The sequence below is a fragment of the Anneissia japonica genome, unplaced genomic scaffold (genome assembly GCF_011630105.1).
Source record: "Anneissia japonica isolate Jap-2015-1 unplaced genomic scaffold, ASM1163010v1 scaffold1525_len913038_cov183, whole genome shotgun sequence".
NCBI classification, from domain to species: Eukaryota; Metazoa; Echinodermata; class Crinoidea; order Comatulida; family Comatulidae; genus Anneissia; species Anneissia japonica.
Genome location: NW_022728504.1, coordinates 383,993 through 407,356, shown reverse-complemented (window position 1 = coordinate 407,356; position 23,364 = coordinate 383,993). Strand labels below are relative to the sequence as shown.

The window sequence follows — 23,364 nt, the reverse complement described above, 5'->3', positions numbered from 1 at the left end:
ATATATGATCATTTAAGATGCTAGAATTCTCAGATCTCTAGGGGCTTTCAGCCCTTGGACTGAAGATATATGGCCTCTAGTCCACAGCTAAACTTGCATTTTACTTGGCTCGCAGACTTATCAATCACACCATGCAAGCATCACCATTCTTTGATCATGCCAGAGGCCTAACTACTGCGTGAATTACGCACTGTCCAATAATTCATGGTAGATACACATTAACAGCGTTCCATAAACTCTTATAGATTAGAAAATAGCAATAAACAGGACTTACCTCCAGTAAGATTAAAGAAACCTGTGAAATAAACAGGGTTCCAAGCTAAAACATAACATTTTATAGAGACTAAAAAAGTATAAAGAGGACTTAGAAATACCTTTGATAAGATAAGAGAACTGAGTAATAAACATGGTTTTATACTAAAACATTAACTCTTATAGATTAGAAAATAGAGTAATAAACACACCACTAAAGACATACCTCTGGTTAGATATACTGTAGAACTGAGCAATAAATAGGAATCCAAACTACAGCATAAACACTGATAATAGATTAGAGAACAAGAGTAATAAACAGGATTCCACACTAAGATATCATCCATGAGAACAGAGCAATAAACAAGGATTTAATAACCTTTTAATATGTATACTAACTTTGATTCCATAAAATAGGACTTTCTATATCTATTAACAAATCAAATCACAGCAGGCATTAAAATAGGCTCCCAGCGTGAGCGTGTCTAGTTCTAGTTTTTTTGTTTTTTTTTGGCTACTTTTAATAATATCACATCCACGCTTTCTGAGTTGACAAGTCACATGAATAATATTGTACCAGTATCACAGAATTTTGTGTCTATGCTCCATTGGGGAGACACTATGTTAATTTTTGGCAGTTAAAGATGGCTGAAAGGTAAATCCGGTGGCGGTGCATGATGGGTCATGTGTGTCAATTTAAGTACCTAATTTCTGTACAAAAGTCATAAAAAAAATACACCACCACACATTTCCTGATAACCAAATCCCATGTGGATACTTAGTAAACAATAATAGTGTAAGGCAGTATAGGGCATAGGCACACGCTCCCGCTGGGAGCCTATTCTAGGCGTGGCATCAAATTTCGTAGACTTATATTTGGAAGACTGTTCATTTCTTCCTTTAGCTTATGACGCATCCCATCATTCTTTTAACCGGATTTACTATTACAACTTTCTGTAGAGATGATAGCAAAGTGACACAAAAAACCTGTTAGCTCTCTGTGACCTAAAAATCCGAAAAAGTTTGTTTCATTTTGACTAATTCAGTATGTGGGTGAGCAGAAATATTTTTAAAATACTTATAAAAAATCATACATGCATGTTTAGTTTTAATAATAACCAGGACCGTAACAGGGGGGGGGGAGAGGGGTTGTTTATTAAAGAAACATTTCTGAGTTACACACCCAACATTGCCCACCCCACTTTAGACAGTGGTATATTCCATGGGTGGTTTTTGTCAGGGTGGTTATTGTCCTGGGTGGTTTATGTCCTACATTCTATAGAAAACCTCCCTTCCCATGAACCTGGTTACATGCCTGATACCTTTTACAGATAACAGCATTGGACCATATTTAACAAGGGGTTTACAAGCCAAAGGTGGTAGGTGGGCCACACATAGAGTTTTTTAATATGTTTTCGTAGGTCACAACAAACAACAAAACACTTCCCATTAGTCCATATGAAGCCTGTGGGCAGAACTTTGCCAACCTGTGCTTTAGGATGTACTGCCCCTAACGGGGGGCGTAAACACTAAGTCATTATGTAGCAATTAAAGATAGTGGAAAAGGGTAAATCCTGTTTAGGCATGATGAGGTAGGGAGCGCTCTTGACAATCGAATAGCGTACGGAACTCGAACAAAATTGCGTTGGAAACTTGAACATGTGTTATAGAGACGCAGCACGCATTCACCATGAACGCCTTTTACCGTCATTTGAAGGACGCCTCTAGAACATGGTAGTACTCTTCGTGATCAACGACATAACGTGGTAACTCCAAGAGTTACTCATTTTAAAAGTGTTTTTAGTGTAATATAGTAGTAGGCCTATAGAGAATATGTGAGGTCTCACCACGAAATGAGATGCATCGTTGGTGAAATCATATTGAGATATTCACCAAAATAGGTCAAAGGCAACATTTTTACAAAATTTTGATTTTAATGTTTTTGAATAACATACTTATATTTTATGATTGTGTACATTTCAAGTGAATTTTCGTACTAAAACAGTGTTCTCTGTGCATATTCTGTAATTCTAGTACTATTATTTGTACAGATTAGTTTATCTTTGAGGCCGTTTTTCTCAAAACCTGATTCTCATACATCTAAACTTTAAATGCTAACATCTCTGGATCTATTTATCCTAGGGAAGCCATTCAAAGATCAAATTAAAGCTTATATGTGATCAACTAAAATATAATATAAACTCATTTTTTGATTTTCTAACGATAAGACTCATTTTGTAGTGAGACCTCACATATTGTTATGAAAGAAAATTTTCATGTAAAATCCAGATATACTACAATAATACACACATCTGCATATTGAAGAACATAAGAAAAAATTTTAAAAAAACAAAAACTCCTGTATAAAGGCAGTAGACACACGCTCCCGCTGGGAGCCTATTTTTATGAGATAAGTCACACTCAATTTTTTTTCCCTATCCAACAACCACCAACTCAGTTTGTCTACTTAACATTCTTACTGTATCGCTAGAAATGGTGAAAAGTGATCCAAAAAAAATGTTAGTAAAGTATAAATAAAGGTGTAGATGAACTGGACGAGGAGCAATATCAGTTTGTCTGCTATAGAAACAACTTACTTTTTGCCAGCAAACTTTTTATTATCAAGTTTAGAAATCATTTATCAATTCATAATTTGATATTTAATTAACATTTCATCTTGATAGCTTTAACATCATCCTCTAAATGTAGTAAAAGCCTGCAGTACTTATACATGTATTTACATATGTGACTCGAACAAGAGGCTGAGTATGACATTTAACTGAGTGACGTATAGATATTCTACGTTGTTTTCCTGTCTATGATATGTTTGATTAACCTTTGCATTTATTTTGAATACTGGTGCTAAACTATTGTCCAAAATCAATGATAAAATCTTTAAAAATGCTTGCAGACTGACAGTCAAGTCAAGTTACAGTGTTGACTTGAATGGCCTACAAGACAAATATACTTGTAGATAATATGTAGTACAATACAATATATATACTTTATAACACAAAAGAGCATTCAGCTGTACAAGGAACATGAATACATATGATAATATTTAGCAAATAAAAATAAATAATAAATAGAATGAATAGTGAGACACCAATTAAAAAAAAGGTAAATAACATTGAATCAATATTGAGTATAGGAAATAATAAAAATTGAAATAATAAACTAAAGTACATACTGTAGAAACTAATAAATACAATTTTAAAAATTTGCTTTATATCTCCAACAAGTACAAACACACATACAAAAATAACACGCAAAACTAATTAAAACAAAAAAAACAAAAAACATTTAGAAGATATCGGTGATAACTTTCTAAATCCCTGCAAAGGGATTTACTTCAGGGGGTCTAACTACAAAACTGTATACCATCTGGAGATGATTCAAATTTTTATATTCGACTTTAAAGTTAAATTTGGTACTGTACGGTAGGTTTCAATTAAACACTAGAATGAGGAAAAATTCTCACTGTATTTATCTTTATCATATTGTATATTTTATGAGGGAGGGGGCAGCTGGCTTGAAAAAGTTATATAGTGATTTGTTTGCTTAAGCAGTGCCCCGACCATCTTTTGGTCAAATAAATAAACTGAAACTGAAACTGTCAAAAAATGTATGTATAAATAAATACCATTCCTATGTTTGTTTGCATATAATTGCTTTAAATTTGGCTGAAAATCATCAAAGATTTTTTGTAAATCAGTGAAAAATAAATTATGACCTGTTGATTTCTTTTTTCCATTAAATATATACGGGATTTTTTTTTTTTTTAGATATTATCACGAGACTATATCTTAAAATAATATTAGGGGGCTTTCAAATGAGAACAAGAACGTAGAACAAATTCACTCATCCGTGACAGTCATCGCATGCATTCTACATTCTACTGTAAATTGATTTCAATGATTTATGACGTGTATGTGGTGATATCATGAACGTAAAACGGACACGTCAATGTGTAATACAGTACAGTGCTCATTCTGACTTGAGTGTCGATTCGGCCGACAAATGTTTCAGAGAGGACGTAATGCACAACTTTGAGACATGCACAGTTAAATTAACATGACATTACATCATTATATACTATGTAAACTATACCACAAACATGGAAATGAAATGGTGTATCCATTAATACATAACTGTAAAAATCAAATATAAGCAATCAATCCTTCAAAAACTCTAAATGTCTGTGTTAGCAATTCTCAAACATTTTGGCCGATGATCTAAATGAACGTCCAGACAATTTGCCATTACCCACTACATAGGAAGTTAAAAACAAATACTCAAAATCAGGGGTGGGCATTAAAATGGGTCGGAGGGCCAAAGTAAATTTTTGATTTAACAAAGAGGGCTGCACTCAAACTTCAATGTTTCGAGTGCGCTTCCAAAAACCTTCATACACTTACTTTTCGAAGGGTTTTTGCTCAGTTTTAATATTATATTTTACAGATAATAGGTGTCTTGCCGAAAAAAACAAGGTTTTTCTAGCCAAAGATGGTTGGCGGGCCACACATATAGGGTTTTCAATTCATTTTCGCGGGCCGCAAAAAAAATCACTGTTTGGGCCTTGAAATTCATACATAATACCATTTCTAAATTCTTTGCATGGAGATTCCTAGATTGGTAGGAAATTAATTTAAGAATTGGTATAAAAAGTTGGAAAATCATCAGAATATAAATTGTTTTAATCTCTAATTGCGACTTGCCTGAACTTCTGAATGAGCAATTTAATAGTTTAACTAAATTTATTTAAACAGATCTTCAATTTCATCCCAACATCTTGTGTTTTTTGTTTTTATTCTTCCCTACACATTGCTTGGATGCATGCTTGTCTTCCTTTTGGTAGATAATGTACACCAAACAAAAGTGCTGAATGAAATAAATAAAAAGGAAAGGTAAGGAAATTATATGAATATCACCAGGTCACAAAAAAAAAATGATTAAAAACCAAAACATGTCAGCTTGCCTTTACATATGAGTTCTTTATATGAAGAAATGATACGGCCATCCAGTAGTCCTCAAATATTTGCTGCCCTCTTCAGAAAAAGAATAAAAATGAAGCGATATTGATTATGTAAATTAATGCACGTTAGCAGATTTGAATATAATAGAGCACCTTTACTACTGCAATGGAGGCCAACATTAATAATACCAAAGTTAATCTAGTTCTGCTTTCATACAAAGGATTTTAAAATAATACAAGTATGTTATTTATTAGAATGATATATGAAAAAAGTACAGGATACAATGGTCAATCAGTGGCACATCTAAAAAGCAGAATTAAAACATATTAATGTAATGGAATTAGGCCACCATTAATCAATCAATCAATCATCAATCAATCAATCATCAATAAATCAATCAATCAATCAATTATTGATTGATTGGTCTCTTCCGAAAGACGGTGTGCTTTTTTTATACTTGCATTTTAGCACCCTTCAGCTGAAAAAAGAAAAAAGAAACTAGTGGATGAAAGTTAACCAGATGATCTTCACGGTTCAGCGCACACACAGTGACTTTCACCAGTTTAGCCAACTGCGCTATGCTATCTTGAAAATTTGTTCATGCCCTTGAATATCCTTATACATTATTGATAGACTACTGTACTTGACTTGTTGAGAAATATCTTAAGATTATTTAAAAATATATTATGTTTTCTGGCACCTTGTCTGAGAAATGGATGAGTATTTAGAACTGAATTATAAGGAACGTGATGAATGAAAAATGCATGCAAGTTGTCACAGTAATTATGAGTAAAGTTGGATAGGAAAGTATACAGTAATCAAGTATAAAGAGTATCTCGACTTTGTGTCTCTGATGACATGCCAATGAATAGATTTTCAGAACCCATAAATTGAAGACCTATGGCATCAAGGAATTGCATTTTTTCTCAGTAGAGGCCTACTCATCTTTTGAACAATATTTTTTACAATAGTTATTGGGTGTTTTGAACACGCAAATAACATGTCAATTTGTCTTTTACTGCTACTCAAGAAATACATTTTCTATATACAAAAAAATAAAATAATTAAATGAGAATTGCAGAATATAAAATAATTAGTATTATAAGTCAATCGTGATGTAATCACTGTAACTCGCAATGTTATTTGCCTATTCCCCAGTGTCCAATAATTTTTTTTAAATCCTCATTTTTTTGTCACCACCGCGAATACATCGCGCACCGTGATAAAAATTGAATTATAATTGAAAATTGCTTTCGTAAAACAAGCTTAATTAGAACGCGAAGAAAAGTTACTTCAAATTCAATATTAAGTATGAACAATTAAGGAATTCATTGAATCAATGGACCCTCATAAACACAACAAAGTGAATGTTTAATAGAAATATTCTAGACTTATTTTAAAGACTCAAGGAACACATTTAGATGTAGGCCTACAGCCAGGCAGGCCGCCCGGGCCTCCCCCTACTATTACTAGGCATAGGCTGTGCCTGACCTAGTTATGAAATCATTGCACGATTTTACCTGTCTCCATGCACCGACCATAAAGGACGTCAGTCACTGTATTCCCTCTTGAATGCTGAAATGTTTATTTCTTTGACGAAAGTCTATCAATATAGCATTACAAACAAGTTCTTTACACAGGCCTAACACAATAGTTAGGCTTTTTATCGTATCTGTACTGTACTGCTGATGTTATATGAGTTATCAGCATGTCAGCATACGCACAGCTAAATGTAAATACGCACACGTATACTGATCATATCAATATAGCAACCGATAGCTGCTACAACAGTTCGTTATAAAAAACTAAAATTAAAAGACGGCGATTGACTAGCAATTAGTAAAGCATGCATCATACACTAAATGGAAAATTATTATACTTAGGTTAGATTTAATGCATTAAAAAATTTCCTTCGGGCCTTTTTTTTAAGCATTAAATCTTTTCCTATAGTGTACTATGCGGAGCTCTACTAATTGCTTATTATTGTATAAATGGATCAATATACTGTACAAAGTTATAATTAAACATTTAGTTTTTCTTTGAGAAAATGTCAAGAAAGAATCAAAATTAAAAAAGGAATCAATGTCAAAACACACTTAAGTATCAATATTGAAAGGAACAATAACAAATAATCAAGATGGGACCAAGTGCAAAATTAATTGCTGGGCCCTTTGATATTAGGGCTGTATGCCCCATTAAGTATCAGATCATTGATCACAAATAAAAAAAGCAGCACAGAGGAAATAATAAGGAGATTGACGATGGCAAGAGCAACAACGCAACAATGTTTACCATCTGGAAGAGCAGAGGGCTGAGCACCAACCTCAAACTTTGTCTGCTCCATGCAACATCATCTGCCATTGTCTCTTATAGTGTGTCATTGGCTTAGCCTATGACCAAATCTGATCAGCGCAAGCTTGATACAGTACTTTTGAGATGTGGCCATAATTATAGAAGAGGGCTAAGATTCCCCTGGACTGCAAGAAAAACTAACTGTTGGATGCCAGAAAAAATAAAATCTTCAATGATACTGAGGCAACAGATGGCAGTAAGAAAAGTGCGGTTCTTTGGTCATGCCATCTGCCAGGGAGGCTTTGACAAAGAATACAGTAATACAGGAGTCTGTCGAAGGAAGACAAAGAAGCGGACAACCAACAGAATCATGGACAAAGGACATAAAGGAATGGACTGGACAAGGACTGGCTGCAGCATCATCATCTGCTGGTGATCGAGAGTTTTGGCGCACAATGGGACTATAAAAGAGACTTCCGGGTTCTTCCATGAACCTCCAAGGAGAGAGTTTGTGTTCTGGTGGCCACTGCCAGCGAGTTTACGTGCAAAACAATAGTGACATATTGGACCAGTGTGGACGTGACCTCACTTCCTGAGCGCCCCGAGTGAATCCTGTTGGACATGAACTCATGTCCCTGGCAGTGAACATGTTTAAAATGTCCAAAAGGAATACTGTAGCTTAAAATAATATAATAAATGACGTTTCCAAAAACATCTTGAGACCTCATCCAGGGGCAAATCTTGACATAAAATCACATGTTAGTATAAATTGCAATTTTAATACTTCATTATATTTCATCATTCTAACTCATCACAAATTCATAAAACATTTATAACATTTTATTTATGATCATTATGACAATACTGTCAATATCATCATAAACAAATGTGTTGGTTACCTTGTTATATTTTGCAATTTTTTCTCCTTGATATTACAAAGCAATCTTGTCAAATATGTTCACAATCTACAGAAAAATAATATACACAATTACTCATGGATTTATAATTAATATTTAAAAACATAAAATACAAAAGGTGACAACCCATAAAACAAAACAAAACTTTAAGGCAAGACATTTTTAAATACCGTATTACCCCCATTATCTGCCACTAGATGATAAGGAATAAAAGTGGTTTTTCTTTTTTAATATCATGCTCTGATGCAAACATACCATCTTAAAAATTGTAATTTCTGGGGGAAAAAAAACTTAATTTTTATCGTGCCTTCCACCAACAAAATATCTCCAATAAAAACATATTTTTCTTTCTCGAAATAAATATAAAAAAATCTCAATAATCACAAAATTTTCAAGGAAGTCTTGAAAGTCTTAAAAATCTTCAATCAGTATAAAACATCATCTTTATTTCACATATTTATGTATATCTTGCTACTTCACCATGGCTGGCAAGCATTTTCTCCCTTTCATAGGCTCCAGATCAAAAAAAAATTTAAATACTTCACTGATGCCAATTGAGGTTCATACACAGATTCACAGTTGGCAGAGATCGTTCAACCTGCTAGGTTGGAGTTATATATTTTATTTATTCTAACAACACGAATCCTACCGAACATCGCAACAGTTTGGAAGATTGACAAGGCATTTCATTTTTGACTAATTTAAATACTTATTGTATGTTTTGAACATTCAGGCCATGCCATTAAAAACTATATGTCAGACTCTAGAGAGGTGTGATAGGTATTGTAGTATTTCAATGATGGTTCACAAATTTATACAGTAACGGCATGGCATGGAAAACTGTATGATGATTATGAATGTAAATTATTTGTATATGCTAATGATATCAATATTCATACTTAAAGGCTTTACAATTGCTGCACACTACAACACAGACTTAATTTAAAATATGTACATTAGTAGTATGATATTTTATAGTTTTAGGTTTTTCATTTGTCAGAGTTTGATTTATTAGTTTGAAAAACTTAGGTCCAGTGAGGATCCTTCTGGTGGTGATTTGGCAGTAAACACAGAGACACATTGCATGGCATTGAACAATAATAACAGTATAATAATAATAGTAGTAATAAGTCCCACTTATATAGCACAAAATACTATGCACTTCACAAAAAGATGCTAAAATTTGTGTTTAAATGAACATGTTTGCTTTGTTTTATACTATCTTGTTCAATACTTCATGGATATTTTTTTATAAATCTGTATCATTTTATCTAATGTTTTATAGTAGTTCAAACGCCAAGGAAAGAGAGACGGTCACTCAGGCCTGTGGGTCCAGAGCTTCAGGTTTCGACTTTTACCTCAGTGCAGATGAGGGAAGATTAAGATTGTTCACGCCATGCCTTTATAGGCTGCAACAACAAGAAAAAACAGCCATTAAGAAACTACAGGTAGCAGTAGCATTTACTACGAAGAAATGAGAATTCCAAGCTAAGCGTGAGCAGTTACAATGATAGTCTCCAAAGAGTCCATGTAAAACAGTGATCATGCGCTAGGGAATGCTGACAAACAGTGAGCACACGCACTTACTAAATGACATTGTCGAGCATTTGAAACTGACAGTAGGGCCTAGCCAGACTATAGCTGAAGCATAAAATCGGCCATGATGAAGTTATTTATCTATAGCTAGGATTCATACAACCCTAGCTGGCAGAATAATAAAAATAATAAAACATATTTTTTTAAAATGAATACAAATAAAATAATAATTAATAACAACAATATTGATAGTATAAACACAACCTAAAAGAAATGCTAGGCCTACACAAGTTATATTACACTGGTTTATGTATCTTATACTTTCCACATTTCTAATGTATAGTGCTGTATAATGCCTTTTTATTATTTTACTTTTATGATCGCAATATAAATAATGCTGCGGCTAGTGTTTAAGACCAGTTGTAAACCAATTCCTGTACAGTAGGTCATTTTTACACCATACAGACTTTCATGCGCCGTAAACAGTTGAATTTTCACTTTGACAATTGTCATCGCGATAGCCGATATCACAAAAGTTTTCGTACTCTAAGTCTGAGATTCAGTAGATTGTGGAAATAATAATATTCTTTATCTAATAAAATTAATGCAAAGGATCCATATGGGTCTCTATTGATAATCATCAGTAATACATATACTTTATCATTTATTATATCTCCTATTTATATATAATATATATATACATATATATATATATTATATTTATATTTTTGTTAATTTAACTTTTAGATATTTTATACATTTTAATTTTATCTAAGCTTATTCATGTATAGCCTAATCTGCAACCAACACTTCCTAGTATAGCCATCAGTACTTATAGGCCTACTGTTTCGTTTATAAAACCCTGATCAAAATTCACCGCTTGATCTCGGCTTAGAGTAATTAAAGTGGATGTAACATAAACTATGTGATAATTGGCCGTTAATTCTAGCCCTATCATCACAACAATATTGATGTACAGTAAATATCTCTTGTGTCACTTACATTTTATCATTTAGTTTTATAAACTGAAGAAGACCAGAGGACTGGTTGAAAATTTCGTTGAAAATAAATAAGTATAAATAAGTGTTAATAGTCCAAATGACTCGTTATAATTTCTGGTTTCAACGCCTATTATATAATTTTAAAAAGACACATGGATTTACGATGATATATATAGTTATATTTTTACACCAGAATATTATTTTTTTTTTTATGTATTCATCATCTAAAATTACGTATATGTGTCATACCACAACAGAAATGCATTGAAGATAGTAGGTCATCCTCAAGAATATGTTATTTTATTAAGTTTGAAAACAAAAACCATTTTTTTTAATAGGAAATATTTCTTGTTCCATAAATGTTTATCTTGGAGAAAGAAATTTGCTAGGATAAGAAGTTTGCAAGGAGAATGAGGTTCTCTGGGTGAAAGGGGGACTTCGGCCAGTAATTCACTATCTTAAAAATAATCGACAAACAGTACACAAAGCAATAAATTGTCAGATATTTTTGTATCAAATGATGAAAAAACATGTTTTATATAATATTTAGAAGTGATCCCAAAGTAATACCTTAAATATCCTAACAAAGCAAAAACTCTAGGTGATCCCTCCACCTAAATATTTAATACATTAATATTCAGGAGTTTAAATTAATTAAAGACAAATTAATACAAGAAAATAAAACATTGCTCTACACAATTCTGATATGGGAAAATTTTCCAAATTTGCTAATAATTGATCAGCCATCACAATATGCAGAGAAATGTATTAAATTAAAATAATCTCATCTGCGCTCAAGCAAAATGAAATTCAGTCAATTACGACAGCCAATCAGATGATTTGGATGGAGGCATTCAATAAATGAGCTACATGGAACATGTGAAAATGTACATTAGCATTATATTCCAACAACAATTTTAAAAAACATTAATTCTTTATAACAACCATTGTTTTTGTTCTGATCTCTTTTTTGCACACAAATTTTTTGTCCGGCATTTTGGTCACTTTCCGTGTTTGGATCTTTTTTAAACTTCGTCAAAGCAAAGACCATATCTCAAAGATGTGCATAAAAGTATGAAGTCATTCTACATATTTTGAATAAAAACAAGTAATAAAAGTTTTACGTTTATGTAACCTGTTATCTCAAAATCTGAATTTCAGACGAGGGGCTGGTTTTGATTGACTGTGCCATAAAATGACGAACGTAAAACTATATGAAGTACAAATAAAACATAAGCATTTCTAATATCTTCCATACAGTCATGTGCAGATTGACACACTACAGCTAGTCATACTGACAATACTGTGTCAGTATTTGTCTCTGTTCACTTTACTTTTTTCAAAATATTCAGGTATTACATTTGAACTGATTACCCAAATAGTCAAGACAATATCAATATAAAATGTGAAGGAAAATATGACATATAGTGGTAAAAAAGATTTTTTAAATTAAATTCATGAATTTAAAATGTGGTGCTACATGCTCTCATTATTAACGCATTAGGAATAGCTGTACATCCCCAGGTAAAAGCAAATTAACTTGCAAAGTTGTCCGACTGAAAAATAGAGTTAATTATTTGCAAAAATAACATGGCAACAAATTTTTGTACCCTTGTGAAATTTGGCAGAATCAGAAAATTAATAGAAGTTATATTAGTACAATTTTAAATACCACAGTTAGAATATTGCAAAGATATATATTTCCACAAATACATTGTTTACCTCAGAATAATTGAGAATTTTCAGGCGCTGTGTAAAACATCATCAGCCAATTTTTGAAATTACCCTGAGAAAAAAACAACATATTTTCATCGGAGATACATAGTTTTGCTATGTAGTCTTTCAGTTACATTCAGCTAGCCGGGGATCCAGGGGGCAAAGGACCCTCGCGAAGGACCTCTGGACCCCCTGTCAGGGAATTTTTAGCGAGTTCGTCAGGGAAAAATCAAATCTCAAGTACCATTCAAGCATGTCTTACTATTAACTGTCAAATTTCATTTCTATCCAAAATAAATTTTTCATTTCATTTCATTCATTTCGTCACTTGACAAAAAATATACAATATTAAAAAACGAAACACAAATCAAGACAATTAAAATTGTTTTTAGGAGGTAGACCAATAGCAAAATAAATCACTTTCAACACGGCTCTCCAATCCCCATTCAACAAAATAAATTACAAATAATAAGGTGTAAATAAAATTTATATAAAATATTACCATAAATTTTTTATATAATTAAAATTAAGAGATTCAGTTATAAAATGCATTAAAATTTAAAATTCATAAAAAATGTACTCATGGTTAAAAGTTTAAAAACTTTTTGGGTAAAAGTTTGTCCAGATGGTAACATCATACAGAAATATGTATCATGTTTATACTCAATCAGTTGGAGGCAACTAGAGTCCCGAGGGTGACTGTAACTAGGTTAAACTGCTTTGAAATCCCTTGCACATCAACTTTACATTTTCAGAGCTCAATCTTTGGGCAATGAGACATTCCTCTGAACATTTCTCTTACCATTGCATTCTTATTTCCAGTTAATACTTTTATGCATTTTGCTTTGCTATCGAAAGATATAGACATAAGATATGAAAAATTATGTATGACATTACTAGTGTTGATGCTTAGTTTTTTGTACTATCACGTTACCATAGTGCAAATAATTAAGAGCAAATTAAGAGCCTTTTATGAGCGAGTTTGAAACATGTTGTAGTTCGTCATGACACTTGACCTCTGCTTTGGTTAGAATACATGTTTCAGGTAATTCAGAAGTGTTTAATATACTCCCAAATGATGAATACTGAATTAATTGACAATAAATGTAAGTTAAAATATGTTGTTTTGCCCCAAGACAACTGCAGGTTTTAAAAATAGGTATCATGCAGTAAACTAATAATAAATCATCTTAACATAGTTACCAACCTGAGAAATTTTAAATGCATGACTACACCAGTTGAGTGGGAGTTGAGGGGGAGGGGGGTGCCAGGGCCCCTGGGGTCAATGGCCGAACCCGGGTTCACAGTCACATAATCAATAGTTGGTTGTGATAATGGAATGCACAAGACCGCACTCAACTACTCTAGATTCTATTAATTGAATGTTTGGCTGGGTTGTTTTGGTGGGGAAAGAGAAATTTTTTCAGTAAATTGATTCTCGAACGAAATAACGAAAGCTCTAATGACTCAAGCTAATGCATGACCGTTTTTATATTTTAATAACACCAATTTCTTCTAATTTTAAATACATTTTCCAATGAATTCGTAATAATTCGTTATCACACATAGACTTGTGCTAAATGCGTGACAAATTTCTGAACACGCATGTGTTTCTACAAAATGCATGTTTCATCCAAAATCACTTTGAAATGCAAGACCGTCCCGTACGATGTGAGGCAGTTGGTAACTGTTGGTTGGTAAAAGTTGGCTTTTAGTATTACAGATTACAGATTAAATAATTGATATAATTTTCTAAATGTCTATTTAAATTCACAAAATAAAATTTGGATACTGCAGCTCTTTAAGGTTTATTATTAGTTTAAAGTTCAATTCAAGGTATTTATTGCACATTCACAACGTCCAAAAGCGGGACACATTAATCCTGAAAGCGGGACACAACGTGATTAACATTACAGATAAATTGTATACATAAAAGATACTCAGTACATAATAAAAAAAGAAATATATATACTTGGTTTTAAATGGGATAAGGGAACTCAAAATGCAATTTTTGCCTTGAGAATGATATTAGAAAGATCTATAGAAATGCAAAAAGATATTTATTTGGCTTTTTTTGATTATGAAAAGGCATATTATGATTTTCTATAGAAATGCAAAAGATATCTATTTGGCTTTTATTGATTATGAAAAGGCACCTTATGATTAGGTGAAACACAAGGAGATAATTAAAGATCTAGAAGCTCTGAATGTTGACAATATATATATATATATATGCATTATTCAAATGCAACATACAGAACATACAGAATTGAAAAATAAAGAAAAGCATCGCATCAAGAAAAAATTGAATCGATAAAGGAACGGAGGGAAGCCCTAAACTCGCCCATATTACAAAATATGCAAAGGAGACAAAGAGGGACATTCGCAAAGAACAGAACCAAGTATAACAATAATAAGAAAAAAAAACATAAAATAAACAAAAACATATTATTTAAACTGATGATAAACATCTTTTTTGTATCGCTATTAATCACTATAGTAACACGGCTCATCGTCTTTGAGTGCCATGGATTTCAGAGTATCCTCCAGGATTTTAGTCTTGGTATTATCGTGATTATTTTTTATTTATAAATGTTGAAAAGCGGTCAATTCAGGGTTTGCGCGGGGCAGCGGGACACGACTCCGAAAGATGGGACAATTCCGCCGAACCATGTAGGACATTGTTTTTAAAATAGAAGAAGTGCTTGACAGATGAGTTGAATTTACAGGGGAATTATTTGATGATATAAGGTCTGAAATTACTGAAAGTGAAAATGTTCAATTAACAGGGAAAGATATCTTAAAACATGGAATTTAATGGGCATTAAAAAGAATGAAAAACGGTAAAGCAACAGGTAACAACAGGATTTTTAAAGAGATGATTAAGGCATGTCAAGATGTAGGAGTAGAAAAATTCAGGCTATTGCGAATAAGATATATCATAGTGGTATAATACCAAGACAGAATTAATCTTTATACTAATACCCCAAAAAAGGGATTTACTACTGCAATAACTATAGATTGATAAACCTCATGAGTCGTGTGTCATGAAAAGAATTAAGAGTAAAATTCAGATAGAAGTTGGATGGGAACAATTTGGTTTTAAATGGGATAAGGGAACTCAAAATGCAATTTTTGCCTTGAGAATGATATTAGAAAGATCTATAGAAATGCAAAAAGATATTTATTTGGCTTTTTTTGATTATGAAAAGGCATATTATGATTTTCTATAGAAATGCAAAAGATATCTATTTGGCTTTTATTGATTATGAAAAGGCATATTATGATTTTCTATAGAAATGCAAAAGATATCTATTTGGCTTTTATTGATTATGAAAAGGCACCTTATGATTAGGTGAAACACAAGGAGATAATTAAAGATCTAGAAGCTCTGAATGTTGACAATAAAGATATAAGATTAATACAGAAGTTGTATTGGGAACAGGTGGCTGCTATATCTATAGATGGCAAACTTAGTACTGGACATATAGAAAGAGGTGTACAACAGGGATGTGTCCTGTCTCCTGACTTTATTTTCTCTCTATGTAGAGATGATAATTAGAAGAATGTCAATAAGTGCCAATATGATAAAGAAGCTAGAAGCCATGGAAATGTGGTGTTATAGGAAAATGATTAGAATTTCTTGGACTAAATTTATGAGGAATGAAGAAAGAAGAAGAATGAAGAAAGACAATTATTTAGAGTGATTATACAAGGGCAGTAAAGATTCTAAGGGCATGTACTCTGTGAGAATGGTCTATAAACACTGACAATAGAAGGTAAAATAGAAAGAACCAGAGCTGGAGGAAGGCAAAGGAAAAAGTATAGATGACTTACTATCAACTGGGCAGGGGAAAATGGATCATACATGCAGTCAATAATAGAGACAGGTTCAAACACATGATTGCCAACGTCAGAATCTGGCAAGGTATTTGGAGAAGTAGAACCTCATTTTTACGTACCCTAGTTAGACGAACCCTCAGTTTTACGTACACCTCGTACCGATGATGACATCATAGATGCGACCATGAACGTGCAACGGATCGTTTTTAATGAACATCCATTCAGACTGCCAACGACAAACAGCATGCGGGGTCACAGGGAGAGGAGTTGGATTCGTTGTGCGATGCATGTGCGACCGTCGTACGACACAGTGTGTGCCCGGCTTTAGAATTGGCATGTAAAATTACACAAATCAGTAGGCCTAGTGATGATGGTAGTCTATGAGTGTTTCCGAGGGGTGTTCTCTTTTAAGAGAGATTAGGCAATTAGTTGGTTTACAGTATGCAGGTATTCACAAAGTAGACTTTAGGTGTGTTCATAAAGACATTTAACGCATGCAAGTTTCAAGAAAATCTGAGAAGGTACCGTGCCATCTCTTTTGTTGAGTTGACATTGAATGACCCTTACATTTTTTTGATCATTTTTTAAATTTACAATTTTAATATCAGTTCTCATATGCCAATATTAAAGAAAAACATGTTCTGTTTCACAAACAGACATACCTGTAGTCTATTTTTTTTCTTGTTTAAGGTACTGTACATAAGTTGTCGTTTTTGTTCTGACCACCACCAATTACAAAATTTGTTTCATGTGGCATGAGACTCATGCTGACAAGCTCTCATGCCAGCCCCCCACCCCTTAAAATCTCGAGCCCTTTCCTATAACTTTACAATATAAAGTTCAGAATACAAAGCCATTATACAGCCTTCCAATTTTCAAATTACGATACTTTTTTAAACTGAGAGTGCCATTTCCAGACACTTTAATTAAGACTTCACTTCACTTCAGCTCAAACATGGTGGGACTGAGGAGGGTGTGGACTCTCACACCAGTATCATGTGCAGCAATGTGCTCTTATATACAAAAAATAAAGCATGTTAATCAATAGACAATGGTACAAACAAACGTAGAGTGGAACAACAAAATAACAATGCGATCAACAGTACAAACATGTAACCATGGGGGTGTGAAAAAGTCGGAAGCAATTACAGTAATTAGAATTGTGGTAAATTATAAACAAAGATCACAGGCATAAGATGCGAGATTAAAGTCAGAAATGAAAATAATGTACGCGCTATTAAAGAAAGGAATATAAACATGGAAACAGGTTGGGCAATTTCAGAATTGTAGATAAATGAAGGTAAAGGTACTGTAGGAAAACCCATAAATCGCTGCATCATTGTGCTGAATTGCGTATGGGCGTGGTCCATGACGACCTACAGTAGCAGCCGTAAAAAGGCACATGTTCACATCACCAGCATCGAGAAAACCCCCTACTCTTCTGAAAGATGCAATGGGTTCTTTAAAGTGCGCAAGAACAAGAAGTGTACACTGGATCTTCATGAAGTCCTTATTCGAGAAGACAATTGGTTCTACCATGGAGGAATTAAACTAATTCCTCCATGGTTCTACCAACCAAACCCTGTGTCGAGGAGTGGCTGGAACCAGCGCCGATGTTAAGGGTACAGTAGTTAGCTGTGCCTCGCCTTACCGCTCAGCCACTCGACCAAGTGCCAAAATATTGAAAGAAAATCGTTGGTTTGGTGTATAAAGAAGTGTGTAGCCTAAAACCTACATACTGCCGGTAAGCTTGGCTAACACTAAGGAATGAGATGCTTGTAAAAACTTCAGGAGAATGATGCGGTGATTCTGGTTTCTCAGCTACAAGAGTTTTAGGCCTACCTTTTGTTTTTTGGATGCTTAAGATAGTGTGTTTTACTGTAGTTCTTCCCTTCTTTCTTTTTGGCTCTTAGTGCGTAGAGACCTTGTTATCATGCGCTATATAAATCCCACTACGTACATCATACAAAAGAGTGAGCCAAAACTCAGTTTGCCAACTCACAGACCATGAATCTCAGTTTGCGAAAACCCAGTTTTCTGTAAACCCAGTTTTCCAAAGTCAAAAGCAGTGTTTGTTCGTTCATTCGTTTGTTCGTATGAATCATACTTGATTCTAGTTGCTGTTATTAATTGACTGGAACAGTCTTAGCAGGGTCACCGATGAGCAGGTTAACAGCATGACCCTCCCATTATACTCCTGGGTGAGTGTCGGTCTCAAGCTCCCGACTTCATGATCAAAAGTCCAACACGTTATGCGCTGCACCACATGCTCCATAGCAGTGTGGATCAGTATTAGCAACTTCAAGTTTAGTTGATTCTTTTTGTCTATAATCAAACTTGATTAACAATTCGGCTTTCAGCAAAAAAAATAAATTAACGCCTATCAGATAAGCATAATATATAATTATATATTAATTCTATAATTATACACATGATTTTGAAATATTTAGGGGAGGTTTGGACCAGTTTCCCCCCCCCCCCCTTTGAATCTCAGCAATCTGGTTTCAAAAAACTGGGTATCAGCAAACAAGGTTGTCTTGAATTTACTGAAGTGGATTCAGCAAACTGGGCTTCGGTAAATGTAGTGGCCATTAAAATTCGGCAAATTGAGTTTCAGCAAACTGGGTTTTGACAATCTCACTAGTTGGATACGGAGAAAATTCTCATCGATTCTTCACCCACTAGATGTGTATAAGAGACAGCACATATATTAAGTGAGTGAACTTGCATAGTAATTACAGTTTCGCGGAAGTCTATTTTCCGCATTTTTCTTTCTATTTTCTTTCTTTTTGCTTTTCCATTTCAATTCTTTTTATCTCTTTTTCTCCTACATTTTATTTAAATTTCTTTATATAATTAATCACCATTTTGTATTTCTTAATGATACAGGAAGGCGGCTTTAATGAAATTTGCCTGAGGGCACTTTACTCCTGAGATTTCTCATGGACAAAATTGTGCAATATAACACCTGAGAGAAGATATTACTTTTAATAAGTATTTGTCCAAATTATATGTACATCATATGCAGTTCTATAATGCCCAGCTTTAAATTTATGTTATAGTTTGAAACATTTTTTTTATAGAACTGCATTACTTATAACATTTTCTGACACTACCTAACCACAGCATTCATAGCATTCGCAAATGTTATAAAAATTTTATGTGTTTGGTAGGTGGTCTTGATTACATCATTGTGATCATCGTCTTTATTTTCATTTGATAGGGAACATAGAATTACAACACCATAAATATAATTATAGATTTTAAACAAATTTAGGACAAATTGTAATTATTGTCAGGGAACTTTTAAAGTGCACAAACTACCCTTGCAATTTTTTTCCCCACCTGGGATGTGAGTCATTATCCTTCGTACAAAACAAGAATAATGAATTTGTGTAACCCTATGTACCGGTAAAAACAACATGCAAACTATGTGTTTTATAGTTCCTGCCTCTCATTATTTATCTCAGATACACACTGGTCTACAGCATTCCATTATATGGCCGTCTCAGCCAAATTGCCTTCCTGTTTCTTTCACAACGCTCCCGCAAAAATTGCAAGATGAAGGATACGCAACACATGCAGTTGGCAAATGGCATGTTGGCTTTTACAAGAAGGAATGTCTCCCAACAAACAGAGGTTTTGATACCTTCTTTGGTAGGTGTAAAATGGTTTTCATTCTTATGTATTATTGTAATTATAGAAACTAGCTATTCTTACACACGACAGGAAAATAATAGTACTGTACTTCATTAATATTTTTATGCTATAATGCATTAATAAGGTTGGCCGTCCCAAGGCAAAACAGCGTAACTGAAATTTTTTCCGATTTTGAGATAATATCATTTGGGAGTATATTAAATACTTCTGAATTACCTTTGAAGATTTCAGGTCTCAACAATAAGTCATTTCGGAGATAGCACTATCTTTAAGCACAAAACTTAAAATCTAGTGATTTTCCTTGGTAAAACAATGTAACTGCAAGATTACAGGGCAAACAACGTATCTACGATGAAGATACATTGCTTTGCCTCGGAATGGTATCAAAGTTACGGTCCCGCATTCCAACTTGATTTTGGTTTGAACAAGCATTTTGCAGAAACACATGCGGGATCATAAATTTGTCAAGGGGGGTGTCCCTGACGAAAAAAGTGGGCGTGGTCAGGCTTTGCTCAAAAAATGTTCCCCAAAAATATGACAATTTAAGGGTTTCAATACTTATTTAATCAATTTTAGAATCCACTAAATATGTAGAAAATAAATATACATTTTTCCTTCTCTCCGACCGGTGGGAGGGGGAAAAGCTCCACGACACAGTATTGTCAACAAACACTCATTGAAATCAATTTAAAACAGCTTAAAATGCTCAGATCGTAGGAGCGCCAGGGGCCCTCACCACCGGGCTCCACATCTCCCCCACTCCCAGCCAACTGGTGTAGTCACGCTTTTCAAATCTCTCAGATTGGTAACTATGTGGTATTCAAAAATTGTTTTAAGCTGATGGAGTTTGGCAAGACAAAATCAACTGGTTAATTGTGTTTTCATATCAATAATCTTAACATCGACGTATGAACAAATTAGCAGCGGTGGATTCAGGGGGTTCGGACGAAACCTCCTCTGTGAAGAAACGTAATAAAATACTACTGGGTCCTCCTGGATTACAAAAGGCATGCTGACCTAGTGTACCTAGGCATAGGTTGGCAGAACGGACAAACTAGGCTTAGCTCAACTAGGTTTCAGTAAATTAATAAAATTAAAAACACTGTTTTATGTACGAAAGTGCGTTCTTCATTCCTATCGGTTCATCGATCCATGGAAGAAAGACTATGTATACAACTATTCAATATTGTTGGAATTTAATAATGTATTGCCTATGTCTTTTTTTTTTTTCTCTACAGGAAGAGATAAAATTACATTACCGTCTTCGAGAGGGGGAAAACCTTGAATTTTGAAGAACTTAAATGTCATTAAAAGACACCTCAGAAGTCGGGAAAGCTCATTTCCGGCCATCTAGAATTAAAATTTTCCCGGGGAGGACTTCCAGACCCCCCTTCCTTTTTGGTTTTTAAAAAAAATATTTTGAACCCCCCTCTTTCAAATCATGGGTCCGCCCCCCAGACTAGATAATGCATATGATTGCCCTAAATGCGATATATTCCGGAAATATATTGTACGAGGCAAAACAATGTATCTGAGAATATCGCTAATAACTTTGCAATAAACAAACCGTTGTAATTAATATTTTACATAATAATCATAATGTCTATAGATATACAATCCTGCAAAATTTCAAAAGGGTACAACAATTTATTGCAAACATGCAGACTTTAACTCTATTTTTCTCCAGAAGTGTAAATTTTAAGTTACGTTGTTTTGCTATGGAACAGCCGAGGTATGTGCGATATTGATGGAAAATCTTTTCTTGGAATTTGTACAGTGTAGACCGCATGTCTGAGCACACACTGTCTTAAATTACGATTAGGCCGATCTTGCAATAATATGGAAGATAAGGCCTGGGGAATTTAAAGTATGAAGGGTTTTTGCGAAAATATTGTCAGGAAATATGTGAAAAAGTATGTTTTTATATCATATTTCTTAACACTACGGTGGGTTTCCTATGAAAGGTGTTCGTCATTGATCAGATTGCAAATCACCTGTATATTCCACTTATCAACCAATCACGGCCTGGAATGGTAAGCTTTGCGGCTAATAAGTGCGTCTGCACGAGTCTAGTTGGTAGTGAAGAATGAGCCGTTTTGTGGTGCTTGCAAGGGTGGGTGGTCTCTCCTCTGAGAGATAAACAATGTACACTACTGTAATGCAGGCTGGCCTAGAGCTAGAGGAAGACGAAGACGAACTAGGCCTATAGGCTGGTTGGGTAGTACGTGTGTGTAATAGATCAGATAACAGGAAATGTAGGCTACAAGTTGCTTTTATGTGTATTAAACCACATAATATTCAAATTAGTTAGTAGCGATGAGTGTATGTGTGCAGCACATTTCGTGTCAATGTACTGTAATGCAGGCTGGCCTGACGAAGACGAATAGGCTGACTGGGTACGTACGTGTGTGTAGGCCTAGGTTCTAGTCTAGATCAGATACTACAGGAAATAAATGTAGGCTACAAGTTGCTTTTATGTGTATTAAACCACACATTCAAATCAGTCAGTAGCGATGAGTGTATGTACAGCACATTTAGTGTTGCCGCACTGTGGTGTGGTTGATGACGAGGACATTGCCGTTAGATACATGATAGCAAGGCCCCACATGGAATTTTTGTTCTATTGAGACGGTAGCTTTTAAGCATTGCTCTAGGATGATTGTCCTTTACATATGAATTTTTTAGCTTTTCGTACTCTACACTTGGCTATCCTTTGCCAACCACATAGGCTTAAGGTACGTAATATATTAGATCAGATGTTAATTACATAAAATATAGGCCGACAGTCGTATTTAATGGGAGTTGAGTGGATTTATTTTTTCGCGATTTACCATGGGATGGCTACTGTCATCGTTACCTAGACTTGTAGACGCCGTTGTCCATATGGTAATGGTGAAGATCGATGAAGCATGCCTTGATTAAAAGTGCCTTTCATTTTCAATGGATTACATTCCATTCCAACCATGGTATAACCAGTCGATGGATAGCCTAGTAATGAGATATCTTGTTTAGATTTCACAGCGTGTTCCATGTACCTCCTCCATTTATTTAAAATTAAATTATTAAAACATTGCCTATAATCTAGTAATGTACTAGTATATTATTTAATCTAGTAATGTATATATTTAAAAACATATTGGGCAAGTATTCATACTACTTAATACTGTACAG

At 34.0% G+C, this 23,364-nt stretch overlaps 2 protein-coding genes across 2 annotated transcripts in view; one reads left to right on the top strand and one right to left on the bottom strand.

Moving 5' to 3' along the window:
• The window catches only part of LOC117114228 (endothelin-converting enzyme homolog), a 40,185-nt gene extending 31,710 nt beyond the window's left edge, over positions 1-8,475 (bottom strand). Inside the window, exons 1-2 of the mRNA XM_033257833.1 lie at positions 8,420-8,475; positions 5,231-5,300 (exon numbers count right to left, since the gene is read on the bottom strand). Coding sequence (XP_033113724.1) covers positions 5,231-5,272 — 42 coding nt within the window. The 5' untranslated portion in view covers positions 5,273-5,300; positions 8,420-8,475. The remainder of the gene's footprint in view (positions 1-5,230; positions 5,301-8,419) is intronic.
• Positions 8,476-18,095: 9,620 nt separating this feature from the next.
• LOC117114243 (arylsulfatase J-like) overlaps positions 18,096-23,364 on the top strand; it is a 13,496-nt gene continuing 8,227 nt past the window's right edge. The window contains exons 1-2 of the mRNA XM_033257847.1: positions 18,096-18,155; positions 20,004-20,190. Coding sequence (XP_033113738.1) covers positions 18,096-18,155; positions 20,004-20,190 — 247 coding nt within the window. The remainder of the gene's footprint in view (positions 18,156-20,003; positions 20,191-23,364) is intronic.